The sequence below is a fragment of the Myotis nattereri genome (assembly GCF_964212035.1).
Source record: "Myotis nattereri genome assembly, chromosome: 11".
Classification (NCBI taxonomy): Eukaryota; Metazoa; Chordata; class Mammalia; order Chiroptera; family Vespertilionidae; genus Myotis; species Myotis nattereri.
In genome coordinates this window covers 19085956-19107050 of record NC_138086.1, presented here as the reverse complement: position 1 = coordinate 19107050, position 21095 = coordinate 19085956, and the positions used below count along the sequence as shown (strand labels likewise).

Here is a 21095-nt window from a genome sequence, read left to right as displayed (position 1 = left end):
ATGACCGCTGAAATGAAATCTTTCAGTCCTGTACTGATAAATACGGATGAAGGCTGAGCACTTGAAATATGGCTAGTCTGAACTGCAATGATCTGTAAGCATAAAGTATAACCGCATTTTGAAGACCTGGTATGTAAAAATAAGTATAAAATATCTCATTAATATTTTCATACTGCTTACGTTTTGACATCATAACATTTTGCATATAGTATTGGATTATATCATAACATTTTGCATATAGTATTGGGTTACATCAAATGTATTACTGAAAATAATTTCATCTTTTTTCTTTATGTTTTTGGACTTCTTTAAAGAAAAACTTTGATTTTCAGAAAAATTGCTCAGCTAGTACAGGCAGTTCCCATATTTCACCCACCCACGCACAGTTTCCCCAATTATTAACATTTCACATTAGTGTAGTACAATTTTGCAGTCATTAACCAATATTGATGCATTATTGTTAATTAAAGTTTATAGCTTACATTCACTCTTCGTGCTTCACAGTTAGATGTGGGGTTTGACTTAGGTTTTTCAGTTGATTGGGTGGAGGGACAGCCCTCAGCTGCTCACTAAGGGGGAAAAGACTGTGAGAAATGTGTTTGGAAATCTAAAAAGAATCGAGTGTTAGGTCTCATGTATAAAGTTTAAGATACCAAATAACCCAGCAGAGATCAAGTAATTGGATAAGTCTGTGCACTCATCAGTGGAGGGATGAGGTTACATTTCAAATTCAAATGGTGTGAAGAGTTAATGACAAGCAAATGGAAAGAGCAAGGATAGCTCACTCAAAAAAATGTTGCTTTGCCCTGGCTGGTGTGGCTCAGTTGGCTGTTGCATCACCCCGTATACCAAAAGGTTACAGGTGTGATTCCTGGTCAGGTAATTTCAATCCCTGGTTGGGACATGTATGAAAGGCAACCAAATGATGTTCTCTCTCACATCAATGCTTCTCTCTCTCTAAAAAAAAATCAATAAGAAGTATATCCTTGGGTGAATATTTAAAAAAATTAAAAGTTTTGCTTTACTTTTGAGAGTGTACAAATGACGCAGTGTGGTTAGTACAAAGATTTGCTGACTTGATTTTCTTTTCAAGATGAGAGCTATGAGAACTCATTTGTAAACAGAGGAGAACACTGCAGACAGTCTAAGTTTGTTGATTTGAAACAAAGAAAAGCTAACTGTGCAACTGGAAGTGTATGGAAGGGGGCCTAGCACTACAGAAGGGACCAGGGACGTGTGTGCCAATAGGAGGAGGAGATACTATGACAGGGTAGACGCAGGGAAATTGTAGGTTTTGCGTGATGAGAGTTTTTTTCTTACTGCTTTTCTTCCTCAGTGTGAAAAAGTAGGAGACAAGCTGAAGCAACAGGAGAAGGAAGATGTTGGATATGTGAGCCATCCAAAAGGGGGGAAAGTGGAGTAGTTGGGAAAGTTTGGTAGAATTCAGGAGCAATGTTGGCTAAACATTTGAAGTCTGAGGTCATGAATTTAAAGTAAGACCAGATAGCAAGGTCAGGACTCAATGAAGCCAGAGGGGCATCTAATGTGCAGAATTTAGGGAGGGGCTCACTCTGAGTTTTGCCTGAAGCAGCTCACATGCCCAAGTCTAGGCCAGGCCTTGCCAGACAGTAAAGTTTTATGATTTTCTCAAATAATATTGAGCTACTTGAGTGTAGACAAAAACATATGCACAACTCAGTTTAATCATGGTTGTGATTTGGCATTGAAATAATATTGGACAGAGATGTACAAGAGAACAGATAATATTTGGAAGGAAGATCATAGAACCTATGCAAGAATAGGAGGGAAGAGAAACTACATGGGGGTGAAGTCTAATGACAAATTGGGCTGATAAGTTAATGAGTACATTTAGGGGCTCATAGGATTTTTGCAGGGGTAAGGAGTGAAAGTTGGTTTCCTACAAGGTAATATAGTTACTCAACAAGACCACTTTTAGAGTGTGGTTTTAATAGTGGGTGGTAAGAGGCATGAAAGGAATGATAACTGAAAGTGAGGAAGTCAGCTAACACAGAAGCCAGGCTGTTGGGTTATCCAAGTAGACAACGAGGTGGAGAGAAGTGATAGCAGGTGTGTGTATAGAGATGCATACAGAGCATCAAATGCTGAGTTCTTCACTGAACAAAGGCTGAGTAACTGATATATAAGAGTAATCTGACTGATTCCTAAATAATTAAACTATGATATGATTCTGATTTCCATATATACTTCTGTTTATTGATTCTAATAAATAATAAAATTAAGTGGGTAAGGAGAGGAAGAGCATGAATAATTGAGATTCTGTTGAAATTTGCTATTTCCTATGCCATTTTGGTCAATGGCATATCTCAGACACTCATTTTTCTTTTAATGGTTCCCCAAAATTACTATGTTAGCTTCATTTTTAGCTTCCTTAATTTTTTCCTGCTTACCCAATATGGGAGGTAGTTATGAAAAGGAAAGTAGATAATGCTTTGTAGCAAGAGGGAAGAAGGAAAGTAATAAACATGAAAATATACTGAATGGCTTATACTTACAAATATATTTGTAATATTTGCACATAAAGGTGAATGAATTATTCTCCTTTTTTCATGTTGTGGAAACAAGAAAATGTAGATCAAAGAGCATAAGTGTAGGAAAGGAATGGATAACGATGATAACAGTTTCCATTCACTGCACAGCTCTCATATGTCAGTCACCCACTACGTGCCTTCCCTTTGTAAGAGCCCAGGCACGTTGGGGTTATTATGCTCTCTTGACAGTTGAGAAAACAGGTTTAGTGAGGGTAATGTGCCCAGATCACACAGGTAATTGGCAGAACCAGAAACCAAACTCCAGTCCCTGAATCCCAAGGCCATACCTACTGTTGCCCAGAATAATATTGAACAGAGCCAACATTTTCACATACAATCTTCATTGGATGTATCATTTTTTCTACAAAAACACATTGAAGTATTTGATGTGCCTAGTAATAAAAATATTATTTTCCATAAAATTTGTATTGAACAGAAAATATTCAAGATGTGTAGACTCTGAGAGCAGTTCCTGACTGATAAAAGCTGCCGTACAACTCCACGTTGTTTGTTTCCATTTCTCCTCTAGTGTACATCGAGTAAAAAGTGTTTAAAGGAATTAATTGCCTTCAAAGTTTCTGAAATAACTAAACTCTAGGATGGAAAAAAAACAAAACAAGAAAATTTGATGGGGCATAAGTTATTATATATATTATGTAATATATATATAATATCAGGGTGGCCTTTTAAATTTCTACTTGTAGAAATAAATAAAATGCATGGTCCCTCATGGCTACTCAAGGGTGTTCTTTGTGGTTCCAGATCATGGAACCACAGTGCAATCATTGAAGAAGAGCCAATATGCAAATGGAGTTCATTTTTCATATGAAAGGTTTGAAGTACTCAACTGCAAGCCTATCTCAGGATCTGAAATCAGATTAGTAAACAAGTCACAAAAGTGGTTTCTAGCATCACACTGATAACAGTGTGGAAGGGACTGATTTGGCTCCTTCACTGGTGAATATAAAAGGTGAGAGGTGATATAAATGAAGTTATGAGGAGGGTATATATGGATTTTCTGTATATTATTAGTTGGTGTGTCTTTCATGTGTTACTGTAATTTATTGATTGCTCACTCAATATCAAGCACTGTCTTTGGTGCAGCGCCTACAAAGATAAGAGTTACACTCTGCTTTTATTAAGGAGACCATAGTTTTTTGGGAGAGTCCAAAGGTCCACACAATGTTGAGCACATAATAGGTTCTCAATAAATAGTTGCCAAATACATGTTTTGGTTAGGTATGGAGATGAATAGCAAAAGTGTGTGGAGTTTATGTAGCAAGTGCTATGATAGGGCAGGATAGGACATGCAGAGACACTTGGACTTCTGCTGAAGGTTTCTGTAAGCGTGACCATCAAGTCACATTTGGGAGGCATTATATAGAGAAGAAAGGTTAGGAGGAAGGAGGATGGGAACTTACAGAAAATAACATGTGCAGAGACAGGAAGCTGAGAAAGAGCATGGTGAATTTACAGAATTGGATTTTCAGTATCCAGGACATTGTGTTGAAAGAGGAGAACAAAGATTAGTAAGGGGTCTTCAGGAAAGCCATATTTGCTCACCAAGAAATGCTTGTGTTCTTGTATAGACACTGGATCTCAAACACAGCACTGTTATAACACAGTAGAGAAAATAATGGTTAATACTTATTAAATGCTTACTATATACTAAATGTTTTACATATATTAATTTTTTAAACCTCATATGTCCTCCCGAGATGGGCATTACTATTAGTTCATTTTAAGGACTAGACAAGTGAAATACAGTGAAATCAAGTAACTGACTTGAGATAATAGAGCTGGGATTTAAACCCAATGATCCGGCTCCAAAACCCACACTCCTACCACTTTAGTATATTGCCTCTTAATGCAGTGTCAAATTTTGTGTAACGTGCTATTAATAATGATATTTGAAGTATCTAAGTTGAAAAATTATTATTTTTGTGATAATACGTCTCTCATTCACTTACTTTCCAATATAATTTCTCAAGTTGGAGAAAAGAAGTGTAGGAACGGGGGGAGGGGGACTAGGAATTATATATAATTCTGAGACATTGATGAGAATGTGTTATACAAGTAGCAGTCTTCCATCCTGGGTAGCATTAGGGTGAAAACGTTTGGAAGACTAGAGACCCAGTGCACGAATTTCTGCACATTGAAAGGAAATTAATTAGAAGAAATGTTTTAATGTTGCTCTTCGCCCTTTCTCTATGATAGAAGTGTCAACCAAATTCAATGACAAATGGAAATACACGCCTGCGACTGGCATCAGCAAGAGCTTTATATATAGATAGATAGATAAACTTGCTTAATTAGACCTGCTTTCTGATTCAGCTAAACTTTTTCCAGCTCAGTGAAGCACCCCAACTTATCTTTCAGGTCATTGTCAGCAACATAGCAGTAAATATCAACACAAAGCAGGTTATATTGTAGATCACGCAGGGAGAACAAAGGATGAAATATTTAACTGTAGCAGTGTTTGACTATATTCTTCTCAGTGAGAAAACCTGAAATCATTTTCAAGGTCCACCATTTCTTACTTCTTTTTAGTTGGGTCAAGTTTCTAAACTTTCTAAATCTCTGTTTTCTGGCTAATGAAAAGAAAATAGGATTCTACCGAATCTCCTATCTACTTACTCCAGGACTTCTGTGAGGATCAAATGATATGAGGCATGTGAAAACACTTCACAGACATTTGGTTAAAGTGTAAAATGTTTGCACTTGGCTATAAAGCAAGTTGTGTTCCTGGGCTAAAGAAACTGCAAGGAGGCTAGTCGCTAGGGAGAGGAAACCAGTTGTTGCTACATGACGTCATTACCCAGCACCCACAGTGACCATTTCTGGGCTGGGCTGGGCTGGGCTGGGCTATGGGGCACATTTTGTGCCATGGAGTCTCGGCAGCATTGGCTGCGATTTGGTGAGCTGTCGCTCTGAGGTGGTGGGGGGCATGTGTCCCAATTGGGGGAAGCTGAGTGTTGCTTTGTTGGCGTCAGGTCTGCAGTGCAGTTCCTTTGTAAATGGCCAGTGCGCGTCATGGCAGATCCTGCATTGAGCATCTGCCCTCTGGTGGTCAGTGCGTGTCATAGCGACTGGTTGGACAGTCGGAGGGACACTTATCATATTAGCCTTATATATATATATATATATAGTCATTCAGTGAAGGATGTGACAACATTGGGGATTTTAGTTAGAGAAAATAAAATGTTCCTTTATTCATGGAGAATATGACTTTGATATTTTTGAAGTAACATATAAGTGTCAGGAATTGTTAATGATGTGAATGTAAAATTCATAACTGACATGTATTTTTTCCACTCATGAATACCTTCCCATTTGAATTTCCATAATCCTTTGTCTAGATATCACTTAAAGAACTTTCAACATCCTGTCTATTTCTCTGCATTGGTGTGTACTGAAATACATATGGAATGAATAAGAATCACATCTAAATACCCAAAGTGTTGTTCATGGCATTTGACAAGCATTTGTTTATTTAAAGTGTCTTTATTACCCTAGTTTTACATATAAGGAAACTGAGGATTGAAAGGTTAACCTTCTTGAGGCCACTAGGAGTTAAAAAAGGTTTTAGTCAGGGGGGGCAAATGGGTTTCCCATGAGTATCTAAGGAGTAGCTAAGACAGCACCGATTGCTTGGAGAGATCCTATTTTCCTTCCTAATACCTCATTTCTTTCTTAATTTATATAAAGTAATTTCCAATATGAACTATCAATCATAATTTAAATGCATACAGCTCCTTTAGGATTTCAAAATATGTTCATATTCATTAAGTCCCTATGTGGCAAGTGAAGAAAAAGAGATAAGCCCACATTGTGGAAATAAATGGGGAAGCAGAGTTAGCATGGACACGACCCTCTTGACTCTCAGACCAGTGCTCTCTCTTCCATGCTGTGCCACTTTTTATGGCCAATACCAGGTACCTGTGGCCACATTAGAGACCTCACACTGTTTAAATTTTAGGAAGATTCCAGACAACAAAGAGTGTTAGACATCTCTTTATTTAATACTAGGAACGTACCCTAATTGTTGCTGTGTGACTCTGATTGTGTTTATTTGAAATTCCTCTCTTTAGTCATCCGTTTAGTTTGACAAGTTAAAAGTAAAATTTTGTTATTATTGCTTTTAATTAAAAGCTCCACAGGTAGAATAAGAAACTCATTCTAAGATGGAAATATATGGAGTTGGCATATAGAACAATTAGTAGTATACATTTTTGGAGAATGCAATATGGAAAAGAGATTGCAATAAGAGGACACTTCCTAGTACAGTATAGAAATTAAATTCAGTATGCTGTACGAAGATAGTCAGGGAAGGGGCCTGCGGAGAGAAGATAGACACAAAGAAACAAGGTTGGTGTCAGGTGAATTTGTCCGATAGCAAAGAGTAGTGCAATAAGACGAGGCGGGGGAGGGTCTCTGAAGGCTGTTAGAGAAAAGGAAGGTTTGTATAGATACTGAGGCTCCATGGGACAGGAAAAGCATTGGGGATAGTGATCCCTTTCTACTCTTAAAACCTGTGATTATAAAAAAGTTAATCGGAGGGAAAGTAAAAGTGAGAAGCTTTTCAGAGTAAAGATGAAAGCTCCCGAGAGAAATGGGAGTTTAGAAAAGAAGGCATTTCGTGCACCCTGCTGCCCTCCCACTCTTACCCTTGTCGCAGTGGAACGAGGGGAACTTTCATGATCTGAGCAGGGTTGAGACTTCCCAGGGATCACTTCCTCGCACACTGAAAGCTTCCCAACAGCAGTCCACGTGGATATGCTCTTGGGCAAAGGTAGTGGAAGCAAAGGCTTGGAAGAGAAATTGCAGAGGGCAACTGCTTCAGAAGGGAGCTCAGATCAGAGTGAAGTAAAACTCCAGGGAATCTGGCTGGGTCGTCTTCCTGCCACATTTTGAGTTGCTGTTGGTAGTTCGTATTGTACAAGAGCTATTATCCTCCAAGACATGTACACTCTTCTCCATTAACTGTCATTCTCTGCAGCCACTATTGACTATTCAGCCCATCCACTTTTATTTATGTAACTGTTAGCCTAACTTGGATACTCATCATTTACTTTCTCACATGCACGATAAAGCATGTCTTCTCCCTGTACCTACTTCTGGGCCTCTTTTCATGTAGCAGATATTATGCTATCAAGACTGACTTTATATGGATTACAACTCTTCATATCTCTTACCATGCACAATATATTTTTATATACCTTCCTTTCTTAGAGAGAAATAAGCCCAGTGGGCTATCTTACTAAGACTTTATTAACATTGTTTTCTGAACATTTATAGGCAGTGCTGGGACACCCGTCACTTTTAATGAGAACGGAGATGCTCCTGGGCGCTATGATATCTTCCAGTATCAAATCACCAACAAGAGTACAGAGTACAAAGTCATTGGGCACTGGACCAATCAACTCCACCTAAAAGCAAGTATCAACATAAATGTACACCAATGGATATTGTTCTCAAAGAAGAATGCTTTATTTTTAAGTATATAACCTTTATTAGAATACATTTTCTCCTAAGTCCATTTTTAGAAAATGTATGATTTGATTCTATCTTCAACTTTAAAATGTGATGGAAAGTCTTAAATGTCTGTAGAGATAGCTGATAATTGTTGGGATTTAATGAAATACTTTTCATTGACTATAGATACACTTAGGGCAATTTTGCCCTTTTCTGAAAGACTCACTTGGTCAAGTCTTTGTACACTGTGTGTGTGGGGGGGGGGGTGTGGGGGGAACGGGGGATTGGGGAGTGGATAATAGAGTATGCCATGAATGCCAAAGTTGGGGCTTAAAAATAAGTGTATTTCATCTTTATCACATCTAAGGGGAGATGGATCTACATTTCATCTTTCTTTTTTTTTATCTTTCTTTTTTAAAAATATATATTTTATTGATTTTTTACAGAGAGGAAGGGAGAGGGATAGAGAGTTAGAAACATCGATGAGAGAGAAATATCAATCAGCTGCCTCCTGCACACCCCCTACTGGGGATGTGCCCACAACCAAGGTACATGCCCTTGACCGGAATCAAGCCTGGGACCCTTCAGTCCACAGGCTGATACTCTATCCACTGAGCCAAACCGGTTAGGGCTACATTTCATCTTTCAGTAGCAACACCAGAGAAAGTTAACATGCCCAACATGATGTCTATTATTTAATAGCCCTTAGAGCTGCCTGCTGTCCCTGTCTTACCTCAGGTGCTGTCAAGACACAATGTCATGTGAGGACAACTTGGATAGAGCAGGGAGAAGCAGGGCCTCAGGGCCTGAGGATGATGCCAAACACGGCTGAGCATTTGCCTGCCCGGGTGCCACACTGCCACAGAGCTCTGCCTTCTGCTGGGGTGTGGTGGGGACAAGGTGGGCGTGGCATGCAGGATGGCGAAGGGCAGAGGAACTTCTTCAGATGTTCCTGGTTGGAACATCTCCAAGGGGCTCTCCTAGGGAAGGAGGCTTCAGGGACTTTGGGGAGAGCTGCCTCTGATTGACACCCACCAATCATAAGGGGCTCTGAGCAGGAAACCAATCCTGAACTTGATGGATAAGGAAACCCAGGAAGTCACAGGGCACAGGGCTGGCGGTGATGGCATGGCAGGGTGCAGGGGTGGTTGGAGCAGTTTGCCACTGGGTAGGGAATTATTTCACATTCGAACAGCTCCTGATGCCATAGCAGTGCTCACTGGCTTTGGGTATAAAGTAGGGACCTCCTGTAGTCTCAGAAAAGGACGGGCATTCTTTCATTCAGCATCTCTTCTACATCTATAATATAGGACTATTTGTAGAAATTGAGGGCCAAGGAATTGCTACATCAGCAGTGTTACCTCTGTAGGCAATAAGATGCTTTTAAAGTGCTTCGTACGAACGAGAAACATATTCTTCTTCTTTCTATTGTCTTAATTTGTATTCCATTCTTTCCTCTAATGAAAGTATCTCCTCTTCTTGATTCTCAAAGCTACCATAACACTGTGAGAGTTGAGTTCATTTCCTAAATCAATAATGAAGTTCATTTCCTAGCTACAGCTTATCCTAGCTAAAAGGTAAAAGCTCATGCCATAAATGAGGGTAGGAGGGAGTTCACTCTTGTCTCTGTGTATAATGTACACATGGACTTTCATGTGTGTGAACCTACTCAGAAGACACCTATTTAGCATTTTAATACATGTTCACTTCCATGTGTCCAAATATAGCCCTTCAGCAGTATGTTTATACAGCATCAGTCACCCATGTTCTCAGAAAAGAAGCAGATGATGAAAAATAACAAAACTAGGGTATTTAGGATCAATTGTCTCTGAAATGGCTTCCTGATAATTAGCACAGTTATGCATTGAATAGTGCACAGATACAACTTCTGTTTCAACTACTGCTGTACTGTGCATGACCATGTATCTCCACTTTACTGCGTACAGTAGCCTCCTGAAATCTTACCCCTTGTTCTGCAACACAGATTGACATTTATCCAAACAATCAACAACTCTGCAGGTTGTTGACACCAATCTGAAAACCAATAGCTTTTAAAATTTGTCTTTATTGTTGAACGTATTACAGATATCCCCCTTTTATTCCCATTGACCTCCTCCACTCTGCACCAGCCCCCCCGCCCTTCACCATGCTATTACTGTCTGTGTCCATGGGCTGCGCATATAAGTTCTCCAGTTAATCTCTCCTCACCCCACCTCCCACCCCACCCCCGCCTTCCTTCTGAGAAGCAGTAGCTTTTTGGCAAAAGCCCTTTTTAAAGTGGACCTATGTTAAATAGAATAGATATGACAAAGAAAATTTGATAAGGGCTAAAATGAGAAGCTACTTTTTTATCTTTATTAATGCCAAACTGCCTATTAGAGTCTTATGATTAGGTATTTGCATAACAAAAGTACGTGGTTGACAATATGTGTACTAATATATAATACCATGATACCTAAAATAATTATACACACAAGTATACATACACACATCTCTCTATTTGTGAGTGACATATTTATTATAAAACTTTATATCATGTTACTAGTATTGTTCATAAAAGACAACAAAACCATTTGTAAGAATTATCTCTCAAGCACGGTCATGATCATTTATAACTTGATAGAAGTCTTGTTTTACTGAAACAGGGAGAATGAAACTCTGAGGAGAAAAGAGAGTGAATTAGACTGTGGGGAGAGGTTATGTCAATTCTGTTGAATTCTGGAATTTATCAGAAAACTAAATTTTCTTGGGAGTTGGATCAGTCACCTGTTCGAAGGTGGAGTAGAGGGTGCTTGGAAAATGATCGATTTATTAAAATTCTGCTTAGAACTTGGGCAAGGCAGCAAACATCCTCCCTTTCATCATATGTAAAATGGAAACATTATTAGCACCTACTTCTTTGGTGGTAATAAGAATTAAATGAAATAGTAAAATGAAGCATTTAGTCCAGGGCCTGGCACACATGAAAAGCATAAATATTACCTGTTATTAACCCAGTGCCTCATGGTTCTGTGTGGTCAGTGGGAGGTCTGCTAATGCGTGTGGTGAGAAGTGAAGGTCCCTATTAGGAGAGGCTCTTGCTTTTAGAAAGTTCAGAGAGAATCTCTACATTTCAAATGCTGATTATTTGTCCCCACACTTCACTGTTTCTGCCTGCCTTTACTATTGCCCTTAATGATTTAGAAAATCTACCTGGACTTAAAAAGTAAACTTTATGGAAGATAAATACGCAGGTATTTTTTATAGTAGTGTGCGGCTACTTATTGTCACCTAGGTGGTTAGTTTGGAATGGATTTGTTAAGTTCATTCTGTGCACATATTCTGTGCTAAGTGTTGGGACTACAGTGAATATGTGGTCCCTGTGCTCAGGGAGCTCACATCCTAGAAGGACAGACACTCAAACCAATAATTCTAGCTCAAAGAGGCAGGTCCACTGATGAAGGTGTGTGCGTGTTTTTTGCTGTGTGTGTGTGTGTGTGTGTGTGTGTGTGTGTTTAATCATCACCTGAGGATATGTTCATTGATTTTAGAAAGAGAGGAAGGGAGAGAGAGAGGAGAGAGAGAGAGGAGAAAGAGAGAGAGAGAGAGAGAGAGAGAGAGAGAGAGAGAGAGAGAGAGAAATTGGTTGCCTCCTGTATGCTCCCCAAACAGACATTGAACCCACAACTAGGAATGTGCCCTGACTGGGAATTGAACCTGCAATATTTTTGGTGTGTGGGGTGATGCTCCAATCAACTGAACCACCCGGCCAGGGAGGTGTGTGCATGGTTTTGCAAGGGCAGTGTAGAGAGTGGTTGCTAATCTGGTGAGAGTTGTTGAGGGACAGGGAAGGGTACTACTCACATTATACTCCATCTCTCCTTGTTCTATTAAACCAGATTTATAATATATTTCACATTCTCCATGATAAACAATGAGCCAATTATTGAACTAATGTCTACTTATTTTCAAAGAGCCAGTTTTTCTGGCTGAATTTAACCATAGAATGATTTTGTACACAGAGAGTGTATAATTGAGCATATATGTGCACAACAAATTTGCCCCGATATACTGTATATTAGTGGAGTGAAAGAATTTTAAAATAAGTAAGTTATTCCTTTCTTTTTCTTGAAAAATTATGAGGTGTTTTAGTTTATCAAAAACAGTTTTTATTCCAAATATTATTGTTTCTTTTTCTTTTTTTATGGAGCTAACATATGTTCTCCACTTAGTGATTACAATCAGTTAGTATAAGTTATTTGTTATAATTTAGGGCTTCTATTCAGTAATCTCAGTCCACTCATGAAAGTGAATTGGAACAATTGAGTCTCTCTATTTGTTAGGCAGATTTTCTCAAGAGACAGGTGGTCCTTATTAGTGATTACAAACATATTGTAACCTAGAGGTTCCCAATAAGCATCAAAGCCAGAACTGAGAAGGAACAGCCATATGCTGCTTTGAGTCCACAGGGAGAGGGTGGATCAAGGTTACTGGACCAGCCTGAAATAACTCAGGGCTCACATTTTTATTCTTCCAAACACAGCCACTTTTGTGGCATTAGTGTAGGAATGCGATGGGTTTTTGCTTATTTGGTTTTCTCCTCTTTTTAGCCAAGTAAATAATTGGAAGATAAATAAACATAGTCAAGGACAGTGAGTTCACAGGTGCCTCAACCATAATTAGTGATATAGTGTCCATTGGAAAGGGTGGTTGGAAGAAGAAGGGCATCATTGAACCTTCCAGATTCCCGAAAACCCTTCTAGATGCTGGATTAAGACCCCTGGCATTAATTGCATTTATAACATGCTGGAATTAGCTTCTGGCAAACCTGACTTAATTTTTGAGTGGGCCACGTCATAGGTACTGAATTCTGAGCCTCAGCCTTCTCATCTGTTAAATGGGGATAATCAATGAAGATTAGATGCCTTGTGGTCAAGAACAAGACTCTCAAATCAGAAAGATGATGTCTGAATTCCAACTTCCCATTTATGAGGCTTACAGCCGTGGACACATTGTTTTTACCTCTCTTAGTCTCAGGTTCTTCACCTACCTGGAAACAATCATAACTACTTCATAGGGTTCTTGGGATAATTAAAGGAAATTACACATACAAACAGCCTAGAACATTGTCTGACACACGTTCACTGTTAAATAAATATGGTAATAATAGTTTTGTTTCGTTTTGTCTTGCCAGTATAAGTAGGCTACTAAGGAGCAGCTATAATGGGTATTTCACCATATTCACAAAATCTTTCCTGTCTTTATCTTGATGTTCTGAGTAGGTAGTAACTGCAAAAGGTGTGCATACACCATGAAAGCTTGCCTGTGCATATACTTGTGTCCTCAAATGTTTATTTTGGTATGACAAACCAATGGACTCCAGGATTCCAATTCATGGCCGACAACAGGCAAAATTTCTGATGGAATTTAACTGTCTTTCCTATGTACCTGTAGTATGGTATTTATAACATGATATTCTAATTGAATAGATTTGTTTACCTATTGATGGCCTTTCAAATACATATTATACTGATGTTTCTTCAACTTGCTCAGCATACAGAAAGGCAGAATTTCTGAGTCTCCTCATTTGCCGCTCATATTTACTGTTTTGGATAAACATCAAAAGTTTTTAACCAAAATCATTAGATTTATTAATTTCATAGAGGGACAGTTTTTCTATAGTGAAGATTATTGAAATAGTCTTGAAGTAGGAATGAATTGAAAGGAGTTGAAACAGTGTTTGAGGGAGACTTGACATTTTATTTGCTTTGACTCTCAGAAACCATGCACTTTCTCTTTGTCTCTGTTTTCCCGTTTGCAAAGTTGCCTGCATTTGAAAATATCCTTTTATAGTAACATTTGTGCATGTTGAGACAGGCATCATGTAAAGAGCTCCCTCTCCTACAAAGCATGAAGATAAAGTTAGTTCCCTGAGATCTTTCACTACCTTCCAATAGAACTTGAAACGCCATTATAAATGTCTTTATACATTATTCTCAAAATATTTTGTTCTGCTCCCTTTCCTTGTTGCAAGATGATTCATTGTTAAAACTATATATTTGTCTATTAGATAAAAATTTATTGTTTTCAGGAATGTTATTTTTGCTATCAATGTTTATAAGAAAACAAGCATTTGTAAATTCATGTTTTTGACACATTGAGCAAATGTCAAAATTATTAACTTTTAACTACATTCTTGCCAAGTCAGAGTAGTTTTCAATAAGTATTTGTTGAAAAGTTATTAATAATATGCCATTTTCTAAATGCTGACTGAATATGGTGCAATGATTCAAGATTATTGATTATAAAGTGGACTACTTGTACACACATTACTTATTCAGTGACTGCTCCATGGCAGGCAGGATGCTAAACCTTTGAGGAATACAAGATTCAATAAGATATAAAGAATTTGCAATATATTAAAGTCAATGCTATACCTGAATTTAATTGCAATGAAAGCATAATTAGACAGGTACAGACTAAAGAAAAAAAATTCAGAAAATACAATAGTTCCCTCCAACTTGGGGGACTGGATCAAGTTTCTTGACAGATAAACTTCAAGCTGGATTTTAAATTACTTTGGTGGCCAGATATGGTTGGAAGAGTATATGAGCCATGGAAAAATCATCCATTCATCCATCTATATCTCCACTTATTCTGGAAAAAAGTGGCTCCATTGTGCTATTGCTGTGGTAAGTGCTGGAATGGTTTAGAGGTATTTCAGATTCAATCCCAGCTGTCACTCCTGGATTAGCAGCAATATTCAGGAGCAGAGTCCAAGGATATGCCTCTGTCATTAACTCCTAATGCATCCAACTGTGTTTATTCTTGTCAATTTTAAATGCCCATTTTTATTAGCATTTATATTGCTAACTAGAGGCCCATTGCAGGAAGATTCCTGCAAGAATAGGGCTTCCTGCGGCTGGAGCGAAGCAGAGAAGGGAGCAAAACCCACTGAGGCAGGCTTTGCTCCCACTCCGCCGCCCGGCTGGTTTCCCTCTCACTCCACCGCCGGGCTGTTTCCCTCCCGCTCTGCAGCCACCATCCAGCTGGTTTCCCTCCCACTGCGCCGCCCTGCTGGTTTCCCTCCCACTGCGCCGCCCTGCTGGTTTCCCTCCCACTGCGCTGCCCAGCTGGTTTCCCTCCCGTTCTGCCACCTGGCTTGTTTCCCTCCTGCCTCCTGCCTCCGCCGCCTTGGCTCTGTTCCTGTCTCTGCTGCCTCTACTTTGCTCCCTTCTGCAGCGCTTCGCTTCCATGTTGTCTTCAGTCTTTGCTCCCAGCCGGTATATGCAAATTAACCGCCATCTTGGTTGGGTTAATTTGCATATACTTGCTCTGATTGACTGGTGGGCATAGAGAAGGTATGGTCAATTAGCATCTTTGTCTTTTATTAGTGTAGATAGGATTGGTACTTCCAAGGAAACATTCTATCTTGGTTTGGAGCCTGGAGAACTGGGGAACTATTTTGATTTAACTGGTTTTCAATATCCCCAAGGAGATAGGTTGGGAAGATTCTAATATTTGGGTGGCCTTATAGGAGAAGTCCGACACTCAGAAGTTTCATACCATTCATATTCTTGCCTATGCTGTTGTAGAGCTTCCTATACTCTGTAGGATTTTGTAGTTGCCAAGCAGCTTCTGATGTCTACCTTTGAGAAGTAATATCCATTGGGTGGCAGGCCTACCCTGCTTACACAAGAACTTCATAATGCCAGTTGGAAGTGCATTGATTAAGATGAGGATTGTTACCTATGCTGTTGTATGGAGGAAGGAAAGCACACAGTTTACTTAAGGAATGAGGGTGATCCTGAGTGGCCTGAACAGAGGACAGTCTGAGCAGAGGACATCATGGGAATGAAGAAAGATTACTTGAAACTCAATTTTATAGGGTCTCAAATACTATGAGATCACACGTTGGTATTCTTTAGGGTACAGCGAGATTTCCAGTAGAGATATGCTCAGCTCTAAACTCCAGGGAACATCTTTGTCAAAAATGTAGATTGGCTGGAGAAGAGATTGTTTCATTACTTAGTCGAGGCTGTGATTAAGAATGAATTTCTTGCCATAGCCTGTTTGGCTCAGTGGATAGAGCACTGGCCTGCAGACCAAAGGAAGGGTCAAGGGCATGTACCTTGGTTGCAGAATCCTCCCTGGCCTGGGCCCTGGTCGGGGCTCAGACAGGAGGAAACCAATGGATATGTTTCTCTTATATCAGTGTTTCTCTCCGTCTTTCCCTCTCTCTTCTACTCTCCCTAAAAAAAAAAAACACCAAAAATCAATGGAAAAATATCCTCAGGTGAGGATTAACAAAAACAGCAACAATGAAGAAGAATGATTTTCTTTCTTATTTTACCTAATTGACAGATTCTCTCTGCCTTATATATTCATCTACTTGGTTTGTGCCTATTTCCCTAAGATATTTAAAAAGACTTATGTATATATATATATATTTATCATGGTAGGATAACCAACCAAACAAACAAGTGATGGAATTAATAAGAAAGTTAATAAATTTTAGTTAATAAAGTATTATTTTATCAACAATAATTATATAGATACATCTATATATGTACATATAGATTCACCTAGGCCATTCAATACAATAAGAAAAAAATCATGCTACTATTTTAAGAACATACAAAGTTATGCCATATAAAATATGATTTAATCTGATTAGGAACTAAGAAGCTGGGTTCAATTATCTGGATCTATTTCAGGCTTTTGGGGTAATTCAGTAGAGCATTTATATCAGGGAAATTATAAGTAGGGCATTAAAATAATCTATGGTTATTAATGAAAAATAGAAAAGCCACAAGTGCTTCACAGTTATTTCAATAACTAATAATTAAAATGATACAGATGGAACTTAAAGAAGAACATAACACAAAGTAAAAGAATACCTCTTTATACCAATGTTAAAGAATGGTAAAGGAAGATGGGGACTTTAGACTTTTGTGGGGAAAATAAATTTATAAGTGATAATAAATGATATGTAAATCATTATTTTAACCTCGGGTGAAGTAAAGTAAGTGCAATTTTAGCATTATGAGCAGAATAAGTAAGATTAAAATAAGGTTAGAAACATGAGATTATAATCTCAAATAGAAGAATAACTGACAAAAAATCATTTCCTTATGGTAAGTTTACTATAATATATGTGAAGCCTCTATCTTAGGGTATTTTTTAAAAGCTCAATAGACATCAGCATTATGTAAAATCCACAATGGACAAAAGAATTACAAGGAAGATTAAAAAGTATTATATGTGAATTAAATATGTAGCCTCCAGCTATAAGTAGAGGTCAGTAGCTGATAAGAGCATGAAACTAAAGTGAATAAAGTTAACATGTCTGTTGATGGAATAAAAAATGTAACATGCTATCTTGCCTCAAAGCTCCCACTATTTAAGAAAGGAAAATAGAGCTAGAAGCTGGAATTTTTCAAAGTCTTATACCATTTTACTGATATTACAAATTCTTATCTACAAGTGAAGTTGCAGAAATGTGCAGTTGTGCAGGAGCTCAGCAGTTAAGACATAAAATAAAATTATTTCTTTAAATCCATAAATAAATGACCTAGGAATATAACAAGAACACAAGGATACAACAAGGACACAGAAAAGTACTAAATTTTTCTACTATTTCATTCTTTTGTTATAAATCAGTTTTAATTAAACTTACTATTTTGAGGTAATGGTAGATTTACTTGCAGTTGTAAGAAGTAAGAAAGAAAGAACGCATGTTCTCTTTACCCACTTCCCCCCTAATGATAACTTATTTAAAAACTAAATAGACACTTTTCCAAGGAAAACATACAGATTGTCAACAGATAGATGAAAATATACTCAACATCACTAATTATAAGGGGAATTCCAATCACAATGTAATACCACATCACACCTGTTAGAGGGGCTATTATCAATAAGACAAGAAATAATAAGTGCTGGAGAGGGGGTGGAGAAAATGGAACCCTCACACACTGCTGGTGCGGATGCAAATTGGTGTAATCACTATGAAAAACAGCTTGGAGGTTACTAAAAAAAATTAAGAATAGAGCTACCATAGGACCTAGCAAGCCCTCTTCTGGGTATGTATATGAAAAATTTGAAAATATTTATTCACAAAGATATAGTCACCCCTATGTTTTTTGCAGCATTATTCACAATAACTAAGACATAGAAACATCCCAGGTGTCTTTCAACAGATGACTGGATAAAGAAGATATAGTACATATATAGAATGGAATACTTCTCAGCCACCAAAAAGATGAAATATTGCTATTTGTGACAACATGGATGCATCTTAAAAGTATTATGCTAAGTGAAATAAGTCAAAAGAAAAAGGACAAGAACTGTATGCTTTCATGCATATGTGGAATAGAAAATAAAAAGCAATAAATAAAACAAACTCATCGGGACAGACAACAGAATGGTGGTTATCAGAGGGGAAAGGCAAAGAGGGAGGATGAGAAGGCAAAGGGGGTCAGATATAAGGTGATGGGAGGAGACTAGGCTTCGGGTGGTGTGCACACAGTAACATGTACAGATGTTGTATTATAAAGTTGTGAAATTGAAATTAATATAATGCTATTAAACAATGTTACCCCAATGCATTTACTTTTAAACATGACGAAATAAAGTAGGCAGAAAAAATCTGCAGTGTACTATCACAGCCAGGAAATCGACATTTATGCAGCCCATCAATGTTGTTCAGATCCCCCCAGTTTTACTTTGACTCATTTATGTGTGTGTGCTTGTGTGTACTTAGTTAAATGCAGTTTTGTTACCTGTGTAGGTCCATGTGTTCTCCAGTGGAGTCAGAAAACAGAACATTCCCATCACCACGGGGACCCCTCCTGTGGCCCTTACATAGCCACGCTCACTTCCCTCCCACATGCCTCCGGCAGCAACGAATATGTTCTTTATTTCTATAAACTTGTCATTTCAAGAATATAATCAGACTATATGTAATCTTTTGGGTTTGGCTTTTTCAGTATTATTCCCTCAAAATTTATCCAAGTTATTGTCTTCCTTTTAATTGCTGAGTATTATTCTATTGTGTGGATGTACCAACATTTGTTTAACCATTCACATTTTGAAAAACACCTATGGAGAAATTATGAAGAAACTTACTATGAGTGCATATATTTGTTGAGTTGCAAGAAACAGCAGGGAAGGGAAGTGTCTTGTCTCAGAACTGAGCTAAATGATTTTTATAAGACAGTTTAGAAGTTAATTTAACCCTTCAATATAGCATATTGTCAAAATATAAGAAAGGAAGGCTTTATTGCTACACTAAGTATCTCGGATCCCTCAGAACGTCATAGAGAGACACCTTGGCTCTGGTACACTTAGTATAGATGCAGCAAAGGTGCCCAAAAGAAAAGGTTCTCATGGAAAAGTAATACCACCTGGGTCTATGAAAATAGACCTGCATTCTTTCCTTTTGTGCTTAACCTTTCCATCTTTTCTATCACTACTACAATTGTCTGCAGCACTAAAACAAAACTCTTACTGCGCTTCCAAAACTTCCTCCAAGTTGTCCCTGCTCTATCCTTCTGAAGTTGTCTGAATGCTCTGCTAGGCTTTGCTATAATTAGTTTTCATCTGGCTTAGTTTTGTAGCTATCACTTCTGTTGGTACAGGCATATTTGGGCCATTTCTTTAGTTTCTAAAAATCAAATATGACTGCTAGGTTAAGCCATTATAAAATCGTTGGGGCTAATCTCTTTGTAACATTTTTCTAAGGGGAACCTCAAGGGGCACTTAGATGGGCATATGTTTTATACATCTCCTATTTAAGAACATACTTTAAGCTTGGCAACTGTGAATTAAATTCCTTAAACATGGGCAACTCATTATTTTATACTTAAAGTTAGTTTATCAAATAATCAACTAATTTTTAAAAAATAGTCTCCTTAAAATATTTGATAGGGTATGATTTCATGTTGCTAAGGAACAAATGGGCTTGAATGATGGACATAAGGAAGTTCTGTGGTGATTTGAATGCATAAGTTAAGAGAGGTCACGTTAACCTGAGCTCCCACTAATCTTCAGACTTGTGTTTTATCAATTAACTAGAGGCCCGGTGCACGAAATTTGTGCACTGGAGGGGGGTGGGCCTCAGCCCAGCCTTCACGTTCTCATCATGGGGGCAGGTCTAAGCCATCAGTTGGGCATCCTTAGCGCTGCCACAGAGGTGGGAGAGACTCCTGCCACATCAGTTGCACTCACCAACCTGGCTTCTGGGCTTCTGGCTGAGCGGCACTCCCCCTGTGGGAGTGCACTGACCACCAGGGTGCATCACTTGCATTGAGCATCTGCCCCCAAGTGGCCAGTACACGTCATAGTGACCAGTCGTTCTGCTGTTCAGTCAATTTGCATATTACCCTTTTATTATCTACACTAATAAAAGAGAAAAATGGTAATTGGCGTACGGCGATACCTTTTTCATTGGCTAATCAGGGCTATATGCAAATTAACTGCCAACTAAGATTGGCAGTTAACTGCCAACTAAGATTGGCAGTTAACTGCCAACTAAGATTGGCAGTTAACTGCCAACAAGATGGCGGCTAATTTGCATATGTAGGCACAATGCAGGGAGGCGAAAGGGAAAGCAGGAAGAAGCCCCCTGCCACTGACAGTGATCTGAAACCGAGGGGGGAGCTAAGAGCTGGGGGGCAGGGCAAAGGCGGCCCTGGGGCCACCTTTGCTCTGCCCCCCAGCCATGATCAGAGAATCAGGCAACTTTGCTGCCCTGGCCAGTGATAGCAGGAAGTAGGGGTGGAGCCAGCGATGGGAGCTGGGCACGGTCGAAGCTGGCAGTCCCAGGAGCTAGGCGTCCCTTGCCTGGGCCTAAAGCGAAGCACACGATCGCGGCGCCCCCCGCTGCCACTGCAGGTCCCCGCTGCCCGGGCCGGACGCCTAGGCCAGAGGCGTTAGGCCTGGGCAGGGGCGGAGCCTGCAACCACGGGGAGCTGGGGGTCCCCTGCCCAGGCCTGACACCTCTGCCGGAGGCCTCAGGCCTGGTCAAGGGGCCGATCCGGTGATTGGTGATCGGAGGGTGATGAGGGT

At 39.0% G+C, this 21095-nt stretch overlaps 1 protein-coding gene across 1 annotated transcript in view; it reads left to right on the top strand.

Moving 5' to 3' along the window:
- GRM8 (glutamate metabotropic receptor 8) overlaps positions 1-21095 on the top strand; it is a 742523-nt gene that overhangs the window by 609382 nt on the left and 112046 nt on the right. Inside the window, exon 8 of the mRNA XM_081102565.1 lies at positions 7869-8005. Coding sequence (XP_080958691.1) covers positions 7869-8005 — 137 coding nt within the window. The remainder of the gene's footprint in view (positions 1-7868; positions 8006-21095) is intronic.